General features: G+C 40.0%; 1 protein-coding gene across 1 annotated transcript in view; it reads left to right on the top strand.

Annotated features, from left to right (window-relative positions):
- The window catches only part of LOC115436180 (BCL-6 corepressor-like), a 47,932-nt gene extending 29,514 nt beyond the window's left edge, over positions 1-18,418 (top strand). Inside the window, 9 exon segments of the mRNA XM_030158947.1 lie at positions 3,055-3,097; positions 3,606-3,959; positions 8,823-8,916; positions 9,001-9,147; positions 11,415-11,581; positions 11,759-11,904; positions 12,431-12,508; positions 13,403-13,586; positions 16,099-18,418. Of these exon segments, the coding sequence (XP_030014807.1) occupies positions 3,055-3,097; positions 3,606-3,959; positions 8,823-8,916; positions 9,001-9,147; positions 11,415-11,581; positions 11,759-11,904; positions 12,431-12,508; positions 13,403-13,586; positions 16,099-17,377 (2,492 nt within the window). The 3' untranslated portion in view covers positions 17,378-18,418.

Here is an 18,418-nt window from a genome sequence, read left to right on the forward strand (position 1 = left end):
CTCCAGAGTTAACTTCGCGACGCTAACTCTTTACTTTACTCCGCATTAATGCTTTAATTTTGACAGCCCTAATATTTACAAACATAGAAATAGTCCAAAGTCTCTGTTGGTGTCATATATTTAACAACCTACGATATGCAGATGACACTGAACTATTAGCAGAAAATGAAATATAAAAAATGTAAATATATATATATTATAAGAAGACAAAAATGAAAATGTAAATCAAAATCTGAAAACAACAAACAAAAACATAAAAAATATGAAAACGATGAAGAAAATGTCAAAAATTAAAAGAAAACGAAGAAAAGGGTAAAAAAAAAAAAAAAAGTTTAAAAACGACAAAGAAAACAGGCAAAAAATGCACAAAAATCTTGAGAGAAAGAAAAGGGAGATGCAGAAGAATCTGAGGACGGGACGGTAAACCATAAAAAAGCATGAAAACGACAAAGAAAATGTAAAAAAAAAAAAAAAAAAAAATTAAAAAAATGTAATGTCACGCACATGTTTTCCGACACCGTCAGGTTTGAGGCTGTTTTTAGTCGACGCTTGCGTCTTAATGAGTGGAACCAGGCCTGTGTGATGTCATCGCTTCTATAAATCAAGTCCTTCCTCATAAAAAAACAAGCCTGAAAACGTCTGCAGAATAAAAGCTAAATCCTCACATCCTTCACTTTTACATCCGCCTTCGTTGCGTCGTGTTAAACCAAACCGCCTTTATTTGGGTTGATTTAAAGTGAGCGTGACTGAAGCGACGTCCTGAAGGAGGAGGAGGAGGAGGAAGGGGGGGAGGGGGGGGGGGGGGGGGGGGGGCTGCTAACACATTCCCCATGCATTACCGTGTGTGTGTGACAGCTCCATCTGGGAGATGTTAGACGGCTATTAGCACGCCACGAGGCCGCAACGGGTTCATACACACACGCCAAAAACACACACACACGGCGGCGGCGGCGGTTTACACTCGTGTGCTCTGACGATGAAGAGGAGGAGGAGGAGGAGGAGGAAGAGGAGGGATGACGGAAAAGAGACCGAACGATGGTTAGGCAGCAGAGAGATGAAGAAGAAGAATCTGAAGACAAAGACGAAGAAAACGTAATGAAAATAAAGAAAAAGAAGAAAATGTTTAAAAAATAACTTGATGATGATGATGACCAACAAAAAATATGAAGAAGAAAACAAAAAAAATATAAAAACAACAAAGAACACATTTAAATCTGAAGGCGTCAAAGACAAACCAGAAGAAGAAAACAAGAAGAAAACATAAAAAATATGAAAAAGAGGGAAGAGATGAAGAAGAATCTGAGGACAGACGAAGAAAACGTAGAAATATAAAGAGAAAGAAGAAAATGTAAATCAGAAATATGGTGATGATGATGATGACCAAAAAAAAATATGACGAGAAAGAAGAAGAAAAAATGTATATATAAAAACAACAACGAACACATTTAAAATCTGAAGGCGTCAAAAACTTAAAAAAAGAAGAAAACATAAAAAATAGGAAGAGAAAGAAGAAATTTAAAAATATGGTGATGATGATGAGATGACCAACAAAAAAATGACGAGAAAGAAGAAAACATAAAAAATATGAAAATGAGGGAAGAGATGAAGAAGAATCTGAGGACACAGATGAAGATAACATAAAAATATGAAGAGAAAGAAGAAATTTAAAAAATATGGTGATGATGATGATGAAGATGACCAACAAAAAAATATGATGAGAAAGAAGAAGAAAACATAAAAAATATAAAAACAACAAAGAACACATTTAAAAATCTGAAGGCGTCAAAGACAAAAAACAGAAGACGAAAAAAGAAGAAAACATAAAAAATATGAAAAGAGGGAAGGATGAAGAAGAATCTGATGCCAAGGATGAAGAAAACAGGAATATAAGAGAAAGAAGAAAATGTAAACAAAAATATGGTGATGATGATGAAGATGACCAACAAGAAATATTAAGAGAAAGAAGAAGAAAACAAAAAATATGAAAAGAAGAAAACATGAAAATTTTGAAAAAGTGGGAAGAGATGAAGAATCTGAGGACAGACCACGAAAACGGAAAAATACAGAGAGAGAAGAAAATGTAAAACAAAAAAAACAAAAATAATGAAGTGAATGTAAAACATGACGAAAAAAGAACAAAACAAAAAAATATGAAGGAAATGAAACAGAGAAAGAACAAACAGATGAGGACGCAGGAAAGTAAAACCTAAATTTAAAAAAAAAAATGAACGAAGATAACAGAAAAATATGAAAACGAACAAAGAAAAAATATGAAGAGAAAGAAGAAAGTGTAAAAAAAAAGAGGAAGAAGAAAACCCATCAAGACAAAATGAAAATGTAAAAAATCAGAAGATGCAGAAGAAAACCTGACAATTGAAAACTTTCACTTTTTTCACTTTTCATGTCATTTCCTTTTACCGTAAAACTCCACATTTTGACGTTAAAACAGAAAATTATTCATGTTTATTGCATCGCATCTGAGATGAACAGTCACATCTGCAGAAAACCTGAATGCACCGGGGGGCGGGGCTACGACCACATGACCCACGGATATCCTGTCACTTAGCTCCATTTTCACGACTCGTAATAAATAATTCAACAAACAGCCGGTCTGTGTTCGTACCTCATTTGCCGTCGCTTTGTTTTTTATGACATTTTTGTCTTTTATGTTTTCATCTTCTATCTTTAACAATATTTTTTGTCTTTTATGTCATTTTTAATCTTTTGTTTTCATCTTGTATCTTTAACAATATTTTTATCTTTTACAACATTTTATCTTTTGTTTTCGTCTTGTATCTTTAACAATATTTTTCCTTTACGACATTTTTCTTTTATGTTTTCATCTTTTATCTTTAACAATTTTTTTTTCTTTTACGTCATTTTTGTCTTGTTTTCCGTCTTGTATCTTTAACAATGTTTGTCTTGTACAACATTTTTATCTTTTATGTTTTCGTCTTGTATTTTCAACAATATTTTTGTCTTTTATGACATTTTTGTCTTATGTTTTCATCTTGTATCTTTAACAATATTTTTGTCTTGTTGCGTCTTTTACAGTGTTTTCCATCTTGTTACGTCTTTTACCTCATGTTTTTGTATTGTACGACGTTTTTGTCTTTTATGAGGAACTCATTTTCTTCTTGTTTCTTCTTTTACGTAGTTTTAGTCTAGATTAATTCTTTAAAGCATTTTCTTTTACGATTTTGACTTGTATATTTCTGATCTTTTTGCGTCTTTTTCGGTTTCTCTTGTCGTGTGTTTTACGTCATTCTCTTTTCACTACATATGATGATTAATCAAACCTCGTAATAACTAAATTCAAATAATTTTCTTAAGATAAAAATGTTACTAGTTACGAAAACTAAGTTGAAATCAAAACACAAACTGAAAGACTAATAATATGACTAAGGCCTCATGCTAAGTCCAGTTAAAGTTATTTTAACTTTTTCTAAAGTTGTATTTGTGAAATATTTTGACTTTGTTTGCGACGTGGCATTTTTCCGAATTTTTGCTAGCTCATCTTTCACCTCCTCCACATCATTAGAGGATATTTCATGACAATGGGGAGAAAAGGTTATGATCTGACGTCTTCTTGTGTTTGTTTTCAGTTTTCCACATGACTCCACCCTCTTCTCCTGCCCCATCTCCCCCGGCAACAGTGCAGCCCCGCCCCCCCGACATCCAGGCCCAGCCTCCTTCAGCTCCTTGGCTTCGTCGCGGCTCCTGGACAAACACCAGAGGCTGAGGGAGAACCGCCGAGTGTCCGGCCTCCTCCCGTCCTTCCCTCCCCTTGCTCCCTCCTCCTCCTCCTCCTCCCCCCCCCCCCTTCATGACCCCCATCAGTTCCGCTGCCATGGCGACGACCCGGACAAGCCCAAGGGCAAGCGTCCCTGCAAGATGAAGCACACGGGAGGAGGCGAGGAGGCGAGGGGAAGTGAGAAGAGGAGGATGAAGAGGACATGGTGAGTCTCATAATCCTTAAAGGGGCAGTTCATCCAAAAATACAAAGCCTCCAAATACTTCACAGTAAAAGCCTCCAATACTTCACAGTAAAAGCCTCCAGATTTCTCATATTAAAGCCTCCAGCTTTTTCACACGTCACCAAACTCTTCCCTAAAATGGCTCCAAATCCTTCACACTAAAAGTCTCAAAATCTTTCATAGTAAAAGCCTCTGAATTTTTCGCAATAGAACCCTCCAAATCCTTTTAAAAGCCTTGAAATACTTAACAATAAAAGCTTCCAAATCCATCTAAAAACCTTGAAATACTTCACAATAAAAGCCTCAAAATCATTTTAAAACCCTTGAAATACTTCACAATAAGAGCCTTAGTATTGTGTAAATTTATTGTGGTTGCTCTGGTTGTTCTGGTGGTGCTGTTTCTGTGTATGTGTTTTTGTGTATGTGCTTATGTGTTTACGATCCCTGCTGCACACCAAATTATCTTTCCTAAGGATAAATAAAGTTGAAAGTTGAAGTTGAAAGTCAAAATCCTTTTAAAAACCTTAAAATACTTCACAATAAAAGCCTCAAAATCCTTTTAAAAGCCTTGAAATACTTCACAATAAAAGCCTCAAAATCCTTTTAAAAGCCTTGAAATACTTCACAATAAAAGCCTCAAAATCTTTTTAAAACACTTGAAATACTTAACAATAAAAGTTTCTAAATCTTTTTCAAACCCCTGAAATACCTCACAATAAAAGCCTCAAAATCCTTTGAAATACTTAAAATTAAAAGCATCCAAATCTTTCACAGTAAAATCCTCTAATCCTACACAGTAAAGGCCTCCATTTTTTTCTGAAATCCTTTTAAATCCTCCAGTTATTTCACCATAAAAATCCTCCAAAAATTTTTTTACAGTAAAACCCTTAAATTTTTTCCACAAAAAAATCCCTAAATTCTGTTCAGTAAACAAATCCAAATCTATCATAGTAAAAGCCTCTAAATTTTTCACAATAAAAACCTCCGAATCCTTTTAAAAGCTTTGAAATCCTTCACAATAAAAGCCTCAAAATGCTAAGTCTCCAAATGCTTCAAATTAAAAGCCTCCAGATCTTTCACAGTAAAATCCTCCTACACAGTCAAGGCCTCCAAAATTTTTCAGCTATTTCACAATAAAAAGCCTCCAATCCTTCGCATTAAAAGCCTCCAGCTGCTCAATAAACCCAGCTGTTTTGTTTCGTAAAATATTGTGCGACAACAAACGGTTAAACCGGTGACCCGAGCGCCTCCTGTTCCCTCCATCCCTCATTTCTTTCTTCGTTCTCCGTTAATCGTTGCAATTATCGTCCTGATTGGAGCTCGCTGGGAAAACTCAGCAGGGAATGTGTGTCTGTGTGCGTCTGTGTGCGTCTGTGTGCGTCTGTGTGCGTCGTTGTGCGTCTGTGTGTGTCTGTGTGCGTCGTTGTGCGTCTGTGTGTGTAATTCAATTCACTGCAGATTAAAGGAAGGAGAGAGCGAGCGAACGAGCGAACGAGGGAAGGAGGGAGGGAGTGATTGAAGGTTATGGAGGAAGAATAATATTCTCCACATGTACAGCGTTTGTGTGTCTGTGTGTGTGCGTCTGCGTGTTTGTGTGTGGCGGTGGCGGCGGCGGCGGCGGCGACTTGTGCCGTTTTGACAGCTGCTGCACCGGAGATTTCCTCAGGGCAGAAAGGACGCACACGCCAAAACACACGCTAACAACACGCACACACTCTCTCTCTCTCTCTCGCTCGACCCTCCTCCATGTTCGAGTCGGCAAACGCACACACACACACACACACACAGACACAAACGCACACACACACACAGAGACTCAAACGCACACACACACAGAGACACACAGACACAAACGCACACACACACACACAGACACAAACGCACACACACACAGACACACACACACACACAGAAATGCACACACACAGAGACAGAAACGCACACACACACACACACACACACACACACAGACAGAAACGCACACACACACACAGACACACAGCCACAGAAACGCACACACACACACACACACAGACAGAAACGCACACACACACACACACACACACACAGAAACGCACACACACACACACAGACACACAGCCACAGAAATGCACACACAGACACACACAAATGCTCACACACACACACACAGAAACACACACAGACGCACACACAGACACACACACACCTCCAGGGCAAAGCTCGCATCCTGTTTGCCGATGCGTGGCGGCGAGCGGCTTCGTTTGACAGACGCCCGCGCACACACATTACACACAAACACGCACACACATTATCGCGCACACGCCGTCTGGCTGCTAAGCAGCGGAGACGGTTGCTGTGGCGTCAGCAGCTCAGCGATGCAGATTTTCATCCATCTCAACCTGCAGCCGATTATTCTCGTACTTAAACTGCGTGGAAGAAAAACGGGGAGGTGAAATTCATTTATTCTGTCGTCGAGAAAAAAAAAATGCCGTCATATGAAAAATGTTTTTTATGTAGAATACGCTCATAAAAATAGGATGAAACGCCCACATTAAAACGCATTTAACTTCAGATTCGGAGAAACAACGCGATACTCATTTATCATCTGTAACGACACGTACGATGTCAACAACCGGCGGGAAAAACAGGAAGAAAACGCAGCGCAGCGGGAGTTCAATAAAAATTAACAAACAAAAAAAGTATCCAAATTCTTTTTAAAATCTCCAAATCCTTCACAATAAAACCTTCTGATTTTTTCACAGTAAAAGCCTCAGAATAATTTTAAAAGCCTTGAAATATTTAACAATAAAAACTTCAACATGCTAAAAGCCTCCAAGCTGTTCCCCAGTAAAGTCTCCAAATTCTTCACAATAAAAGCCTCCAAACCCTTCACAGTAAAAGTCTCCAAATAATTTTAAAAGCCTTGAAATATTTCATGAAAAAGCTTCAAAATATTAAAAGCCTTCAGAATTTTCCACAGTAAAAGCTTCCAATTTTTTCACAATATAAGCCTTCAAATTCTTCACAATAAAAGCCTCCAAACCCTTCACAGTAAAAGCATCCAAATAATTTTAAAAGCCTTGAAATACTTCACAATAAAAGCTTCAACATGCTAAAAGCCTCCAAGTTTTTCCCAGTAATGGCCTCCAAATTCTTCACAATAAAAGCCTCCAAATAAATATAAAAGCCTTGAAATACTTCACAGTAAAAATTTCAACATGCTAAAAGCCTCCAAGCTTTTCCCAGTAACAGCCTCCAAATTCTTCACAATAAAAGCCTACAAATCCTTCAGAGTAAAATCCTCCAAATAATTTTAAAAGCCTTGAAATACTTCATAATAAAAGCTTTAACTTTCTAAAAGCCTCCAAGTACTTCATAATAAAAGCCTCAAAATACTTCACAATAAAAGCCTCCATAATTTTCACAATGAAAGCTTCCAAATCATTTTAAATGCCTTGAAATACTTCGCAGCAAAAGCTTCAAAGAGCTAAAAGCCTCCAAATTTTTCACAGCAAAAGTCTCCAAATTCTTCACAATAAAAGCCTCCAGATCCTTTTAAAGGCCTTTAAATACTTCACAATAAAAGCCTCAAAATGCTAAAAGCTTCCAAATTCTTCACATTGAAAGCTGGCGCTCCATATCACCCTGTGTCTGAAAAACTAATAAATTCTTGTCATGGGGCTTGTTTTCAGTGGATTTTTGAGGCTTCAACTTCACTGAAATTACTCATTTTTGTGCTCCTATTGGTCAACATCAAAAAATTTAATCAAAATGAGGTTCTGTAGTTTTCCAAAAGAAACGCAGCTAGCTCTGTCACATAAGAAAAGTGACTATTTTAAATCTTTCTCACAAGAAAATCTACTAATCTGAGTCTGTCTTGTAAGAAACTGACCTGTCCTTTTCTTTCTCCCACATAAAGCTTGACTAGTTGTGATAGATTCCAAAACAAAAGTGACCAGTTCAGATTTTTCACATTAGAAAAGTGACAGTTCTAAATATTCTCCCGAGAAAAACGACCAGTTACAATATTTTGATTAACAAAAGTCATCAGTCCTGAATTTTCTTAAAAGAAAAGCAACTACTTCCAATGATTAGTGTGGAAAAAGCGACTAATTTAGATTTTTCTCATAAGAAAAGCCACTAGTTGTGACATGTCACAGAACAAAATAGAAGAATTTCAATCTTTCTTGTAAATAAAAGCAGCCAATTCCGATTTTTCACATTCGGAAATTGTCAAGTTATGCTATTTCTTGTCATAAAAGCAAACAGTATTTTGATTTCTTGTATAAAAAAGCAGCTAGTCACGATCTTTCCCATACGAAAAGCAATTATCTATGATATATTGCAGAACAAAAGCGAACAGTTCTGATTTTTTGCATAAGAAAATGGTCCAGTTCCAGACTTTCTCCTGAGAAAAGCAACAAGTTCTGATATTTCGATTGACCAAAGTGACCAGTCTCAATGTCTTCAAAGACAAGCATCTAGTTCCGCTGTCGTGCAAAAACAAACATGCAGCCAATTCCGATCTTTCACAGAAGAAACACGTTCGGTTCTGATCTTTCTTGCCGGAGCAGTGATTTGTCTAAACATGTAGCTCTGTTTCATTGTAAAAGTAATGGATCCTGTTTTTTCATAGAATCAAGAAACAAACATCAGTCATTTTTTTGTCAAAACCCACTGTTTTTTTTTCCTAAACAGACGAATCATTGTCATTGTTCTGGTGAGAAAAGCCGGTGTTGGTTTAGTTCTTATCTTAAAATGTGAAATCAGAGGGAGATAGAGTGTGGCTGGATGGAAGCACGGTGGTTTGTTTTCCCCTCCCCCTCCTCGTTTTCCCCTCCCCCTCCTCGGCGCTGTCATCAGCCCCCGGCTGAATGGCGGCGCTGGGAGCAGAGGTGATGACAGCGCTATTTCGCCCAAGCTGGAACCGGGGCTGTGTGTGCGCTACAGAGGAAGCGTCTGACAGTGATGGATGTAGGGAGGTAATAAAACCGGAGCTCAGGCGAATGCTAATCACGCTGAATGTCCCTCCTTCGCACAGGTCTCCTCGTCCGACCTGCCCCGACCGCCCCTGCAGAGCCCCCCCCCCTCAGCCACCCGACCCGCCCCCCCGGAGGTACGGCGCCTAATCGTCAACAAAAACGCCGGGGAGACGCTGCTGCAGCGCGCCGCCCGCCTAGGATACGAGGTACACGCCCCCCCACATCCGCAGGTGTACGGACAGGTGTGATGGGTGGAGTCAGTAGAATCCACTGAAGGCTGCCATAGCAACCACAGCAAATATATATATATATATATATATATATATATATATATATATAGTCGGCTTCCTGATACAACCTGCTAAGTGACATTTTTGGTTGGGAATAAAAAACCTGCTATCTCCCCTATTATAGCTTCAAATGTCAGTCTCCTGTGACAGTTGTTTACATTCCATCATAACTACCAACATTAAAGGAACAGATAATTTTTTGTCATATTTCACAGTTTCCTGTTATATAAACAGTTTTCTGTTTCTCCTGTAAAATTTGCCAAAAGTCACATAGCAGGTTTTTTCAGGAAGCCAACGATATACACACACTAGGGATGTAACGATTACCGGTATAACGATAAACCACGGTAAAATTGCAGATGGTTAGTATTACCGTTTAAATTCTAATTCTCATGATAGCCGTGTTTGATTACCGCACTTTTAGGGGAAAAAACACTTATGTAAAGATCTGCTTTTATGTCAAATATTTGAGTATAATTTTTATTTATTACAATTTTAATTTTCTATACCTAATATTTGGAACCAATATTCACTTTTAAAGTCTTTGAAAAGGTTCGTTAAGCCTCTGTGTGTTATTTATGTAATAAATTATAGACATTTTCAAATTGGATTTTTAATATTTTTTGTGTTTTTTGTCCTTTTACGTTTTTATAGTAGGTTAAAGTGAAAAAATAATAGACAGATGATATAGATGAAGTTGTGCTGAAAAAACAGATCCCAAACATAGGTAGAGTAAACATTTGTTTATATAGTATATAAAAGCAAAATCAAAAGCACTAAAAAACAGACAAAATAGGCTCAGACCACTAAGGCTTAATATTTGAAGGTTTCTGCAACAAAAGGTACATTGTGCCAATTATTTTATTTGCTTTTTTTGTTGTTGTTTTTTTTTTTCAAAATACAACTTGGTTAAATTATTTCAGTGTGTGTATCAGTACTTTTTGAACATTTTGAGCACAATTTCAACAATACTGTGATAATAATCAAACACGGTTATCATGAGAATTAGAATTTAAATGGTAATACTAACTGTCTGCAGTTTTACTGTGGCTTATCGTTATACCAGTAATCATTACATCCCTAGAATATACAAGAGAAGAGCTGCAGAGTAACTGTCCACTGTAGAGACCACAATGCATGAAAGGGTTAAAATCCTTGATTGTTAGTTTCTTCAGTGTAGTTTTTGCATTTCACAAATTCATCCCAGGGGCCAGACTGGACCCTTTGGTGGGCCGGATTTTTTTTTTTTTCTTAATTCAACATTTTTTTTACTTAATTGAAGATTTCTTTTGTCTTGATTGAAGATTTTTTTTTTTTACTTAATTGAAGATTTTTTTTGTTTTTGCATGTTTGAAACCTGTACATTAGACCTTCAATGATCGATCGATTAGTTGTCGATTCAGGTGAATTTTATTGATCGATGATCGGTTTCAGGGTCTGGTTTCGGATTTGTCGAGGGCCAATCGGATTGGGCGTGACCCTCTCCGCTGTTTGATGATGTGAGCAGAAGTTGAACTGTGACATCACCGTGACATCGGCGAGTCGCTCCGTTCAGGTCCCTTTATTGAAATTCAGTCGACGGATGAGGGTTTTGTCGGCGCACAAACACACACTCACCTTCACACTTTGCCGTGTCGGCGTGTTGTCAATGGTGCAGGCGACGCCTCGTCCTCCTCCACGGCGACACACAGTCTGAATATTTCATGCACAGTGTGACAGCGGCTGTCAGAGTGTCACCGCCGCCGCCGCCCGCTGCCGAGCAGCGGAGTTAACGAGCTCAGTGTGCAAATGAAGCCGTCAGATGCACGGCGACGCACGACAACGCACTGACACACAACGGCAACACAACGATGCGCACCGCCACGCACAGACACACACAAGGGTACGCGACAGTGCATGGACGACACACAATGACACAATGGACTACAGACACGCAACAAAAACAACACACACAGACACACAACAACACAACGGTACAAAAATAACACAAAAAATTGAAACAACATAGAAGTTCATCAGTAAAAGATCTGACTCATATTAAAGCGTGTAAACTGATCAAATGTGAATCTGAGGCTGTGATTGGGCGAATTGTCATGGTAACGCAACAATAACTACTTACAGATTGGTTGATGTCAGGTCAAAGGCTCGGCTCTCATTAGTCGCTCCTTTGTTCTTCCATGCAGGAGGTGGTCCTGTACTGTCTGGAGCGGCGGATCTGTGACGTCAACCACAGGGACAACGCCGGCTATTGTGCGCTACATGAGGCCTGCTCCCGCGGCTGGTTGAACATCGTACGCCACCTGGTGGAGCACGGAGCCGATGTCAACTGCAGCGCTCAGGACGGCACCAGGTACCAGTTTACCACGAGCGAGTGCTAAATCCTCAGGTTATGGTGAACATAAAGTCGACACATGCATCGTATGCGTATATAAACACATAAAACAGAAGAGGAGCGAACATGTAGCCCTGTGGGACACCGTTTACTTCATTATATGGTTGGTTATTGTTTTTTTTTGTCTGTGGTCAGGCCACTGCACGACGCGGTGGAGAATGACCACGTGGAGGTGGTGCGCTTCCTGTTGGCCTGTGGCGCCGATCCAACCCTCACCTCCTACTCTGGACGCGGACCCATCAACATGACCCACAGCGCTACCATGGAAACCTTTCTGGAAGGTAAGGGGCGGGGACTGATCCAATGAGTGTTGGCAACAAAGTCAGTGATTTTACAATAAATACACATACAAACACACAGGGATACACAAAACACACAGACACACAACAATGCACACACAGATGCGCGACACATAATAACGCACAACAGCACACACAGTGACACATACAGACACACACAGATGCACAACGACACATCCAATGACGCACAACACTACACGATACACACACAGACACACAGTGTTTGTGTTTAGATGGAACCGGCTCGACTGCAGCGCATAGTGTGTTTGTGTGTGCATGTGTGTTTGTGTGTGTCTGTGTGTTTGTGTGTGCATGTGTGTTTGTGTGTGTCTGTGTGTTTGTGTGTGTCTGTGTGTGTTTCTGTGTGTGTCTGTGTGTTTGTGTGTCTGTTTGTGTTTGTGTGTGTCTGTGTGCATGTTGCTCTATTGTTTTCATCTGGTCGCCTCCGTCTTCTCTGATTGGCTGGCTCTTTGATTGACCACTAAGCCGCCTCCCCCTCTGTCTGCAGACTATCTGTCCGACCTCCAGGGGCGGGCCGACGGCGACCCGGGAATCTACTGGGAGTTCCACGGCAGCTCAGTGTGTGGTGAGTTCACAACACACACACACACACACACACACACACACACACAGAAGCAAGGAGAGCATTAATAATCTTTTTGACAATTTGAATTTTTTATAGTTGAATTTTTTTTTGAATAGTTGAATTTTTACACATAGTTTCATAATCTCAATTCAGTTATTAATAAAAATTCAATATTCTCGGTACTTCATTGGTTTTGTCTGGTCAAGATGTTATATCGCATTTTTTTTAGATTGAATTTGAAACACCCTGTATTTGAGAATATTGACTTAAAAAACTTTTTTTTAATAATTGAATTCAGAATATGAAACTGTGTAAAAATCCAATAATTAAAAAAAAATCAACTATAAAAAAAATTCAAATTATGAAATACAACCATTCAAAAAAAATTATTGCAAAATACAACCATTCAGTGTCTGATGACTCACATTTGCTTCCATACTTAAATGATAACTAACAATTTTGCGTAACATGTCACATTTGTTAGAGCAGCAAGAATTAATGCTAACAAAAGGGTTGGGCTAAGTTTGGATTAAAATAATTAGTTTGGTTCAAACCTAAAAATCTGGGCCAAACCATCTGGATTTAAGCAATTAGAAGTAAAGAAATGAAAGGAACTAGAACTGACAAAAGAGCAATTTTGGACTAACGCCACAAGGGCCAATCATGTTCCAACTCATGCAAAACTGAAGTCGGAGTTGGTTACAAATGATACGAGAACCAGAAATGAACAACTGGGACTAAACACACAGGGCTAAATGAACGGGAAGTGAAATAAAACTGACCTGAACCAGAACTAAAGTGGAGTCGATGAGTTTGGACTAAAAATGTGTCAGTAAATGATGAGCGCAACAGGAGGACCAATTATTAACCCAGATCTAATTGGTGACTGTGCAGAGACGTCCAACGAAGGGGAGGTCTACAACATCTTGGCCGACCCTCCGGGGCCAGAGGAGGAGGAGGAGGACGAACATGAGGACGACGACGTGGAACAACGAGCCAGGAGGGAGGTGTTCGAGTTCGAGTTGTCCGACCGACCGCTGCTGCCGTGTTACAACATCCAGGTGTCGCTGTGTCAGGGGTGAGTCTACCAACAACTGTCTAAGAGTGATCGAACAGAAGGGCGGAGGCGTTGATCGGGACTCAAAAAGGCGGAGCCTCAACGGGGTTTGATAAGCCTTTCAAGATGATCGCAAACATCGTATTTGTGGATCCGTCATCATTCAAATGAGCAGAAGTCCTGAAGCGCTTGCACTATTGACAAATTCCAAAAGGCATCTGAAAGCAGAGGGTCAGAGCTTTTGTTTGTTATATCACACATTAGAGTAGAGGCCTGCACTGGCCAAGGGGGAGGGGTGGAAGTGGGTGGAGCAGAGAGCAGCAGAGTGCAGTCAGTGAGAGAGAGATGGAAGATTTTTAGTACTTTTAGCAGCATTGTTTTTGCAGTGAATTCTTCTAAATAATTGTACATCATAATGATAGTGCTGTTTTGGAGTGCTCTACTTGTGTGTTTTTGCCGAATTTTGCAGTTTTTTGTGGCTTTTTTTCCACTGTTTTTATCCATATTTTTCCAGTTTGTCTAGTTCATTGGTAGTTGTATTTTAGCTGTGACTATTATACAAATGTATTTATATATGTAAATATATAGGCAGAAAGCTAGGCAGAGCAGAAAAAGAAGCAGCGTCTGCAGAAGAAGCAGATCATGGATGTTTTCTCAGTGAAGTGAGGGGCTCTGTCTGGAACTAGACAGAAAATGAACAAAAAAAAAGACACAAGAAGACGAAAGAGGTGATCAAAAAGACGCAACAAGACAAAAAAGACACAAGACGAAAAAGACAAAGCCTGTTAAAAAGACTTACGACGCAATAAGAAAAAAAGAGATAAAATAAAAAAGATAAAAATTACATAAAGATGCAAAAAAGATAAGATGCAACAGGATGAAACGGACACGATTCGACAAAAATTACAAAAAAACTTGATAAGAAACCAATGAAAATGACGCAGTAGGATGCATCTTTTTTGCATGAATGTGTTCCACCAATCAGCACCAAGCTCCGCCCCTTAAGAAATTTCCTCAAAACTACCCTTTTCCTTGTTGGCGTTGAACAAACACACACACGCACGCACACACACACACACACACACACACACACACACACTTACACACACACACACTTGGTCTAATTAAGGCGGTGGAAGCAGCTTAGAAACGAAGGCGACGGCAGAGGAGGATGAAGGGTAATGTGAGAGACAGAAAAAAGATCCTCGGCGGAGAAGAAAAAGGGGAGGGGGGGTGATAAAGGCAGCGCAGACGGCGAGGTCGTTAACGAGGATTGCATCGCCGTGGCGACGCGGCTAATTGGCTTCCACTCGGTCTTCCTCCCCTGTCGCTTTTCTCCTCCTCTCTGTTTCTCGTCTCCCTTGTGTGTGATGTTGTATTAATGTGTCCTCCTGATACAAGGCCACACACACACACACACGCACATGCACACACACGCACACAGGCACACACACACACACACACACACACACACACATTGGCTTGTTTAACATTCCAACGGCAACATGTGGCCTTGTCCTCTGTGTGTGTGTGTGTGTGTGTGTGTGTGTGTGTGTGTGTGTGTGCATTACACTTCCCCTTAACCTTGACACACATCAACAGGCGCCGTGAATCAATAACATCAACACTGGCGGAAAGGCGTGGACAACACCGGGAGAGTTAAAGTCAGAATAAAAGACGTCTCACACTGGGGGTGGAGTCACATTTAACAATGAAATAAGGCAAAAAAAGACGCAACGAGATGAGAAACACAACATAAGACGAAAAAGATACAATGAAATAAAAAACACGGAATAAGACGAAAAAAGAGGCAACGAAATGAAAAACACGAAATAAGACAAAAAAAAGACAATGAAACGAAAACACGAAATGAGACAAAAAACGTGGAATTAGATGAAAAAGACAAAACGAAAAACCTGAAATAAGACAAAAAAAAAATGCAGAATAAGACGAAAAAGACGCAATGAAATGGAAAAACACGGAATAAGACAAAAAAGATGCAAGAAAAAAAAATGCAGAATAAGACAAAAAAAGGCAGAATAAGATGAAAAAGACGCAACAAGATGAAAAAGACGGAATAGGACAAAAAAGACGGAAGAGAGAACGAGACAAAAGAGACCCAACAAGATAAAAAAGAGATTAAGATGGAAAAGACGTAACAGGACAAAAAACTCGCAACAAGACAAAAAAGTTAGAATAAGACGGAAAAGATGCAACAATGGAATCATTCTCGTAGTTATCCGTAATGACCAATAATCTGTGACGTCCCAAAGACCTTTTACCTTTGGCCACTAAAATTTTTACAGTTTATCCAGTTGATCATCGGTGCCAAATTTTGCAGCATTCTGTGCAGATGTTGCATTTAACAGGGACAGCTACGGTATTTCTGGTCAAATCCCAGTTTATTTCTTAATTTAAATGAAAAGAAACTGAATTTTGTGATGAAAGTGATTCTTTTTTGCTTAATGAGCCGAATTCTTCAACATAACACTTCACATAACAATCTTTTGTCCTTCTGTCTTTCTTCCTTCAGTCCCAGGAACTGGCTCCTCCTTTCCGATGTCCTTGGTCGTCTTCGGATGACGTCCAAGTCTTTTCGGCGGCTTTTCCCGCAGCTCAACGTGCAGTCCATCCCAGAGGACGAGTTCTATCGGCAGGCGTCGCTGTCGCAGCTTCTGACCGGTCCAGACGAGCAGGAGCTGGCCTCCTTCCGGCCTGATGTGAAGGATCCTCTGGAGCTGGTGGAGGCCACCCCGGAGCTGGCCGGCATGCTCGGATCTTCCCTGGAATTTGTGGACAGTCGCTGGGATTCAATGGAAGCTTCTCCTCCAGCAACACCACCCCCACCGGCATCACCTGCACCGGTGCTACATATTCCGGTGTCATTACCGAACAGCCGAACAGCGGATCCTGGCACTAAAGTCGACAAAGGTTTGGAAGACAGAAGTGCGGCCTTGGTGCAAGGGCCTAAAAATCTGGGAAGTTCTACAGCAGAACCAGCGAAAACGGAAACCAAAATCGATGCTAGAACATGGGAATCACATCCGCAAGGAAATAAAAATATTCCTTCTCTTGCAAATCCTAGTGTTATACTGAACGCAAACATATGGGAACCACAGAAACTACGAAGCAAGACCACGGCACTGAATAATCCAGACTCTAAACTAGACTCTAGTGCTTGGGAGCCGCAACAACACAAAAACAAAACCTCCAGCAGCATTCCTGACACAACGACTGGTGCTAACATGTGGGAACCACAGCGATTACGAAGTCGGAACACCGTGACCACAAATACTGTGACCTCTGATGCCAAGGTGGACCCTGAACCACAGCGACTGCGAAGTAAAACCACTGGAAATCCTGTGAATTCTAACGGGAAAGTGAACGCTAACGTTTGGAAACAACAAAATCAGGGTGGAAAGAACGGAGCAGTTTTAGTCTCCACAAATGACGGCAGTGCTGTGGATGGTAACATTTGGGAACCTCAACGACTGAGAAGTAAGAACGCTGCAATCAGCTGCTCTTCGAAGTCGGACTCTACAGCGGATGCAAACATTTGGGAACGCAAGGGAGTGAAGCGGCAAGTTGAGAACAGCACGGAAACAAAAAGAGAAGCTAGTTCATTGGAAACCCAAACACTAGGACCTAAGACCTTTAAGTTGGATGCCTCATGGCCGAGGAACTTCGGCAACGTTCGCGTCCACATCAGAGACCTTGGGTTGAGTGTTGGGATAGGTAACATACGAAAGGATGTGAAGAAAGAGCAAGGCAAGGTTGTCGGGAAGACTTCCAGGATTAAGAGCAGGTCATGACCCAGTGGGATGATGTGTTGCACAGCTCAATCACCAGTAAAAGATGTAGCCATTGGACATTTCAGGAAACAAAACATACGCGTAACCTCAGCGTTACTCGCCTTTGAAGAATGTGATGCTGTTTTAAAATAGTTCAATCGGCAGGAGGTCGGAGTGCTGGATGGTAGGTTGACAAAAATCCAGAAATTTAATGCTAGAAACTGGATTGACTGGATTTGATGTTTTTTCACACCCGTTTGTAGGTTAGGTTATGACGTCCTACTTTATTTAGGTATTTAGGGTTAGCGGTCGCTCACATCATGATAAATGTTCAACAATTATTTTCTTTCAAGTTTCGTGGCTGATTTTTGGTGCTAACAATCCAGATTTGTGTTTATATTTACCAAACTTTCCTGGAAACAGTGCAATGTTTTAGGTTTTTAAACAGAATAAAATATAGCAAATATTGATAAAACGCTAATGATATTTACCACAATTCAAACCTGCGTTGCGGTAAATATAATTGCCAGTTAAGAGGGTTAGGGTTAGGAAAAGATCCAGATTGGTTTAAGCATTACTTCAGACATTTTCAGTCATGTTTTCTCAGACTTACGGTATCCCTTTAAACAAAAACATAAAAACCTATAACTTTTGTTACACATATGTGGATATACATGTACCCTGAATTGTATTGTTGGTTCAGAAATGTTAACATTAGATTATTGCGATATGTGCTTGCAGAAATGTACAATGGTATCATTTTATTCTGTCGACTGGGTTACGATAGGAAGTTGGAACGTATATGTACATATTGTAAATGCCGGTGTTTGGACGCTGAATTGGACAGTAAACCTGTAACAGTATCGTTGTGTGGTAAACTGTACATATGCTACTTTTTATTTACGAGTTTCTGTATCGGCTCTTTGTAAAAATAGTCCAATGTAAATACGCTGCTATGTGTTCAGTTTATTTGTTCTGGTCACCTTTGTCTGTAATTTTGTATCAGCATCCTGTTGGCCTTGTCACTGAACTATTTATTGTCCAATAAATATGAAGACGGAA

Source organism: Sphaeramia orbicularis, chromosome 2, assembly GCF_902148855.1.
Source record: "Sphaeramia orbicularis chromosome 2, fSphaOr1.1, whole genome shotgun sequence".
NCBI classification, from domain to species: domain Eukaryota; kingdom Metazoa; phylum Chordata; class Actinopteri; order Kurtiformes; family Apogonidae; genus Sphaeramia; species Sphaeramia orbicularis.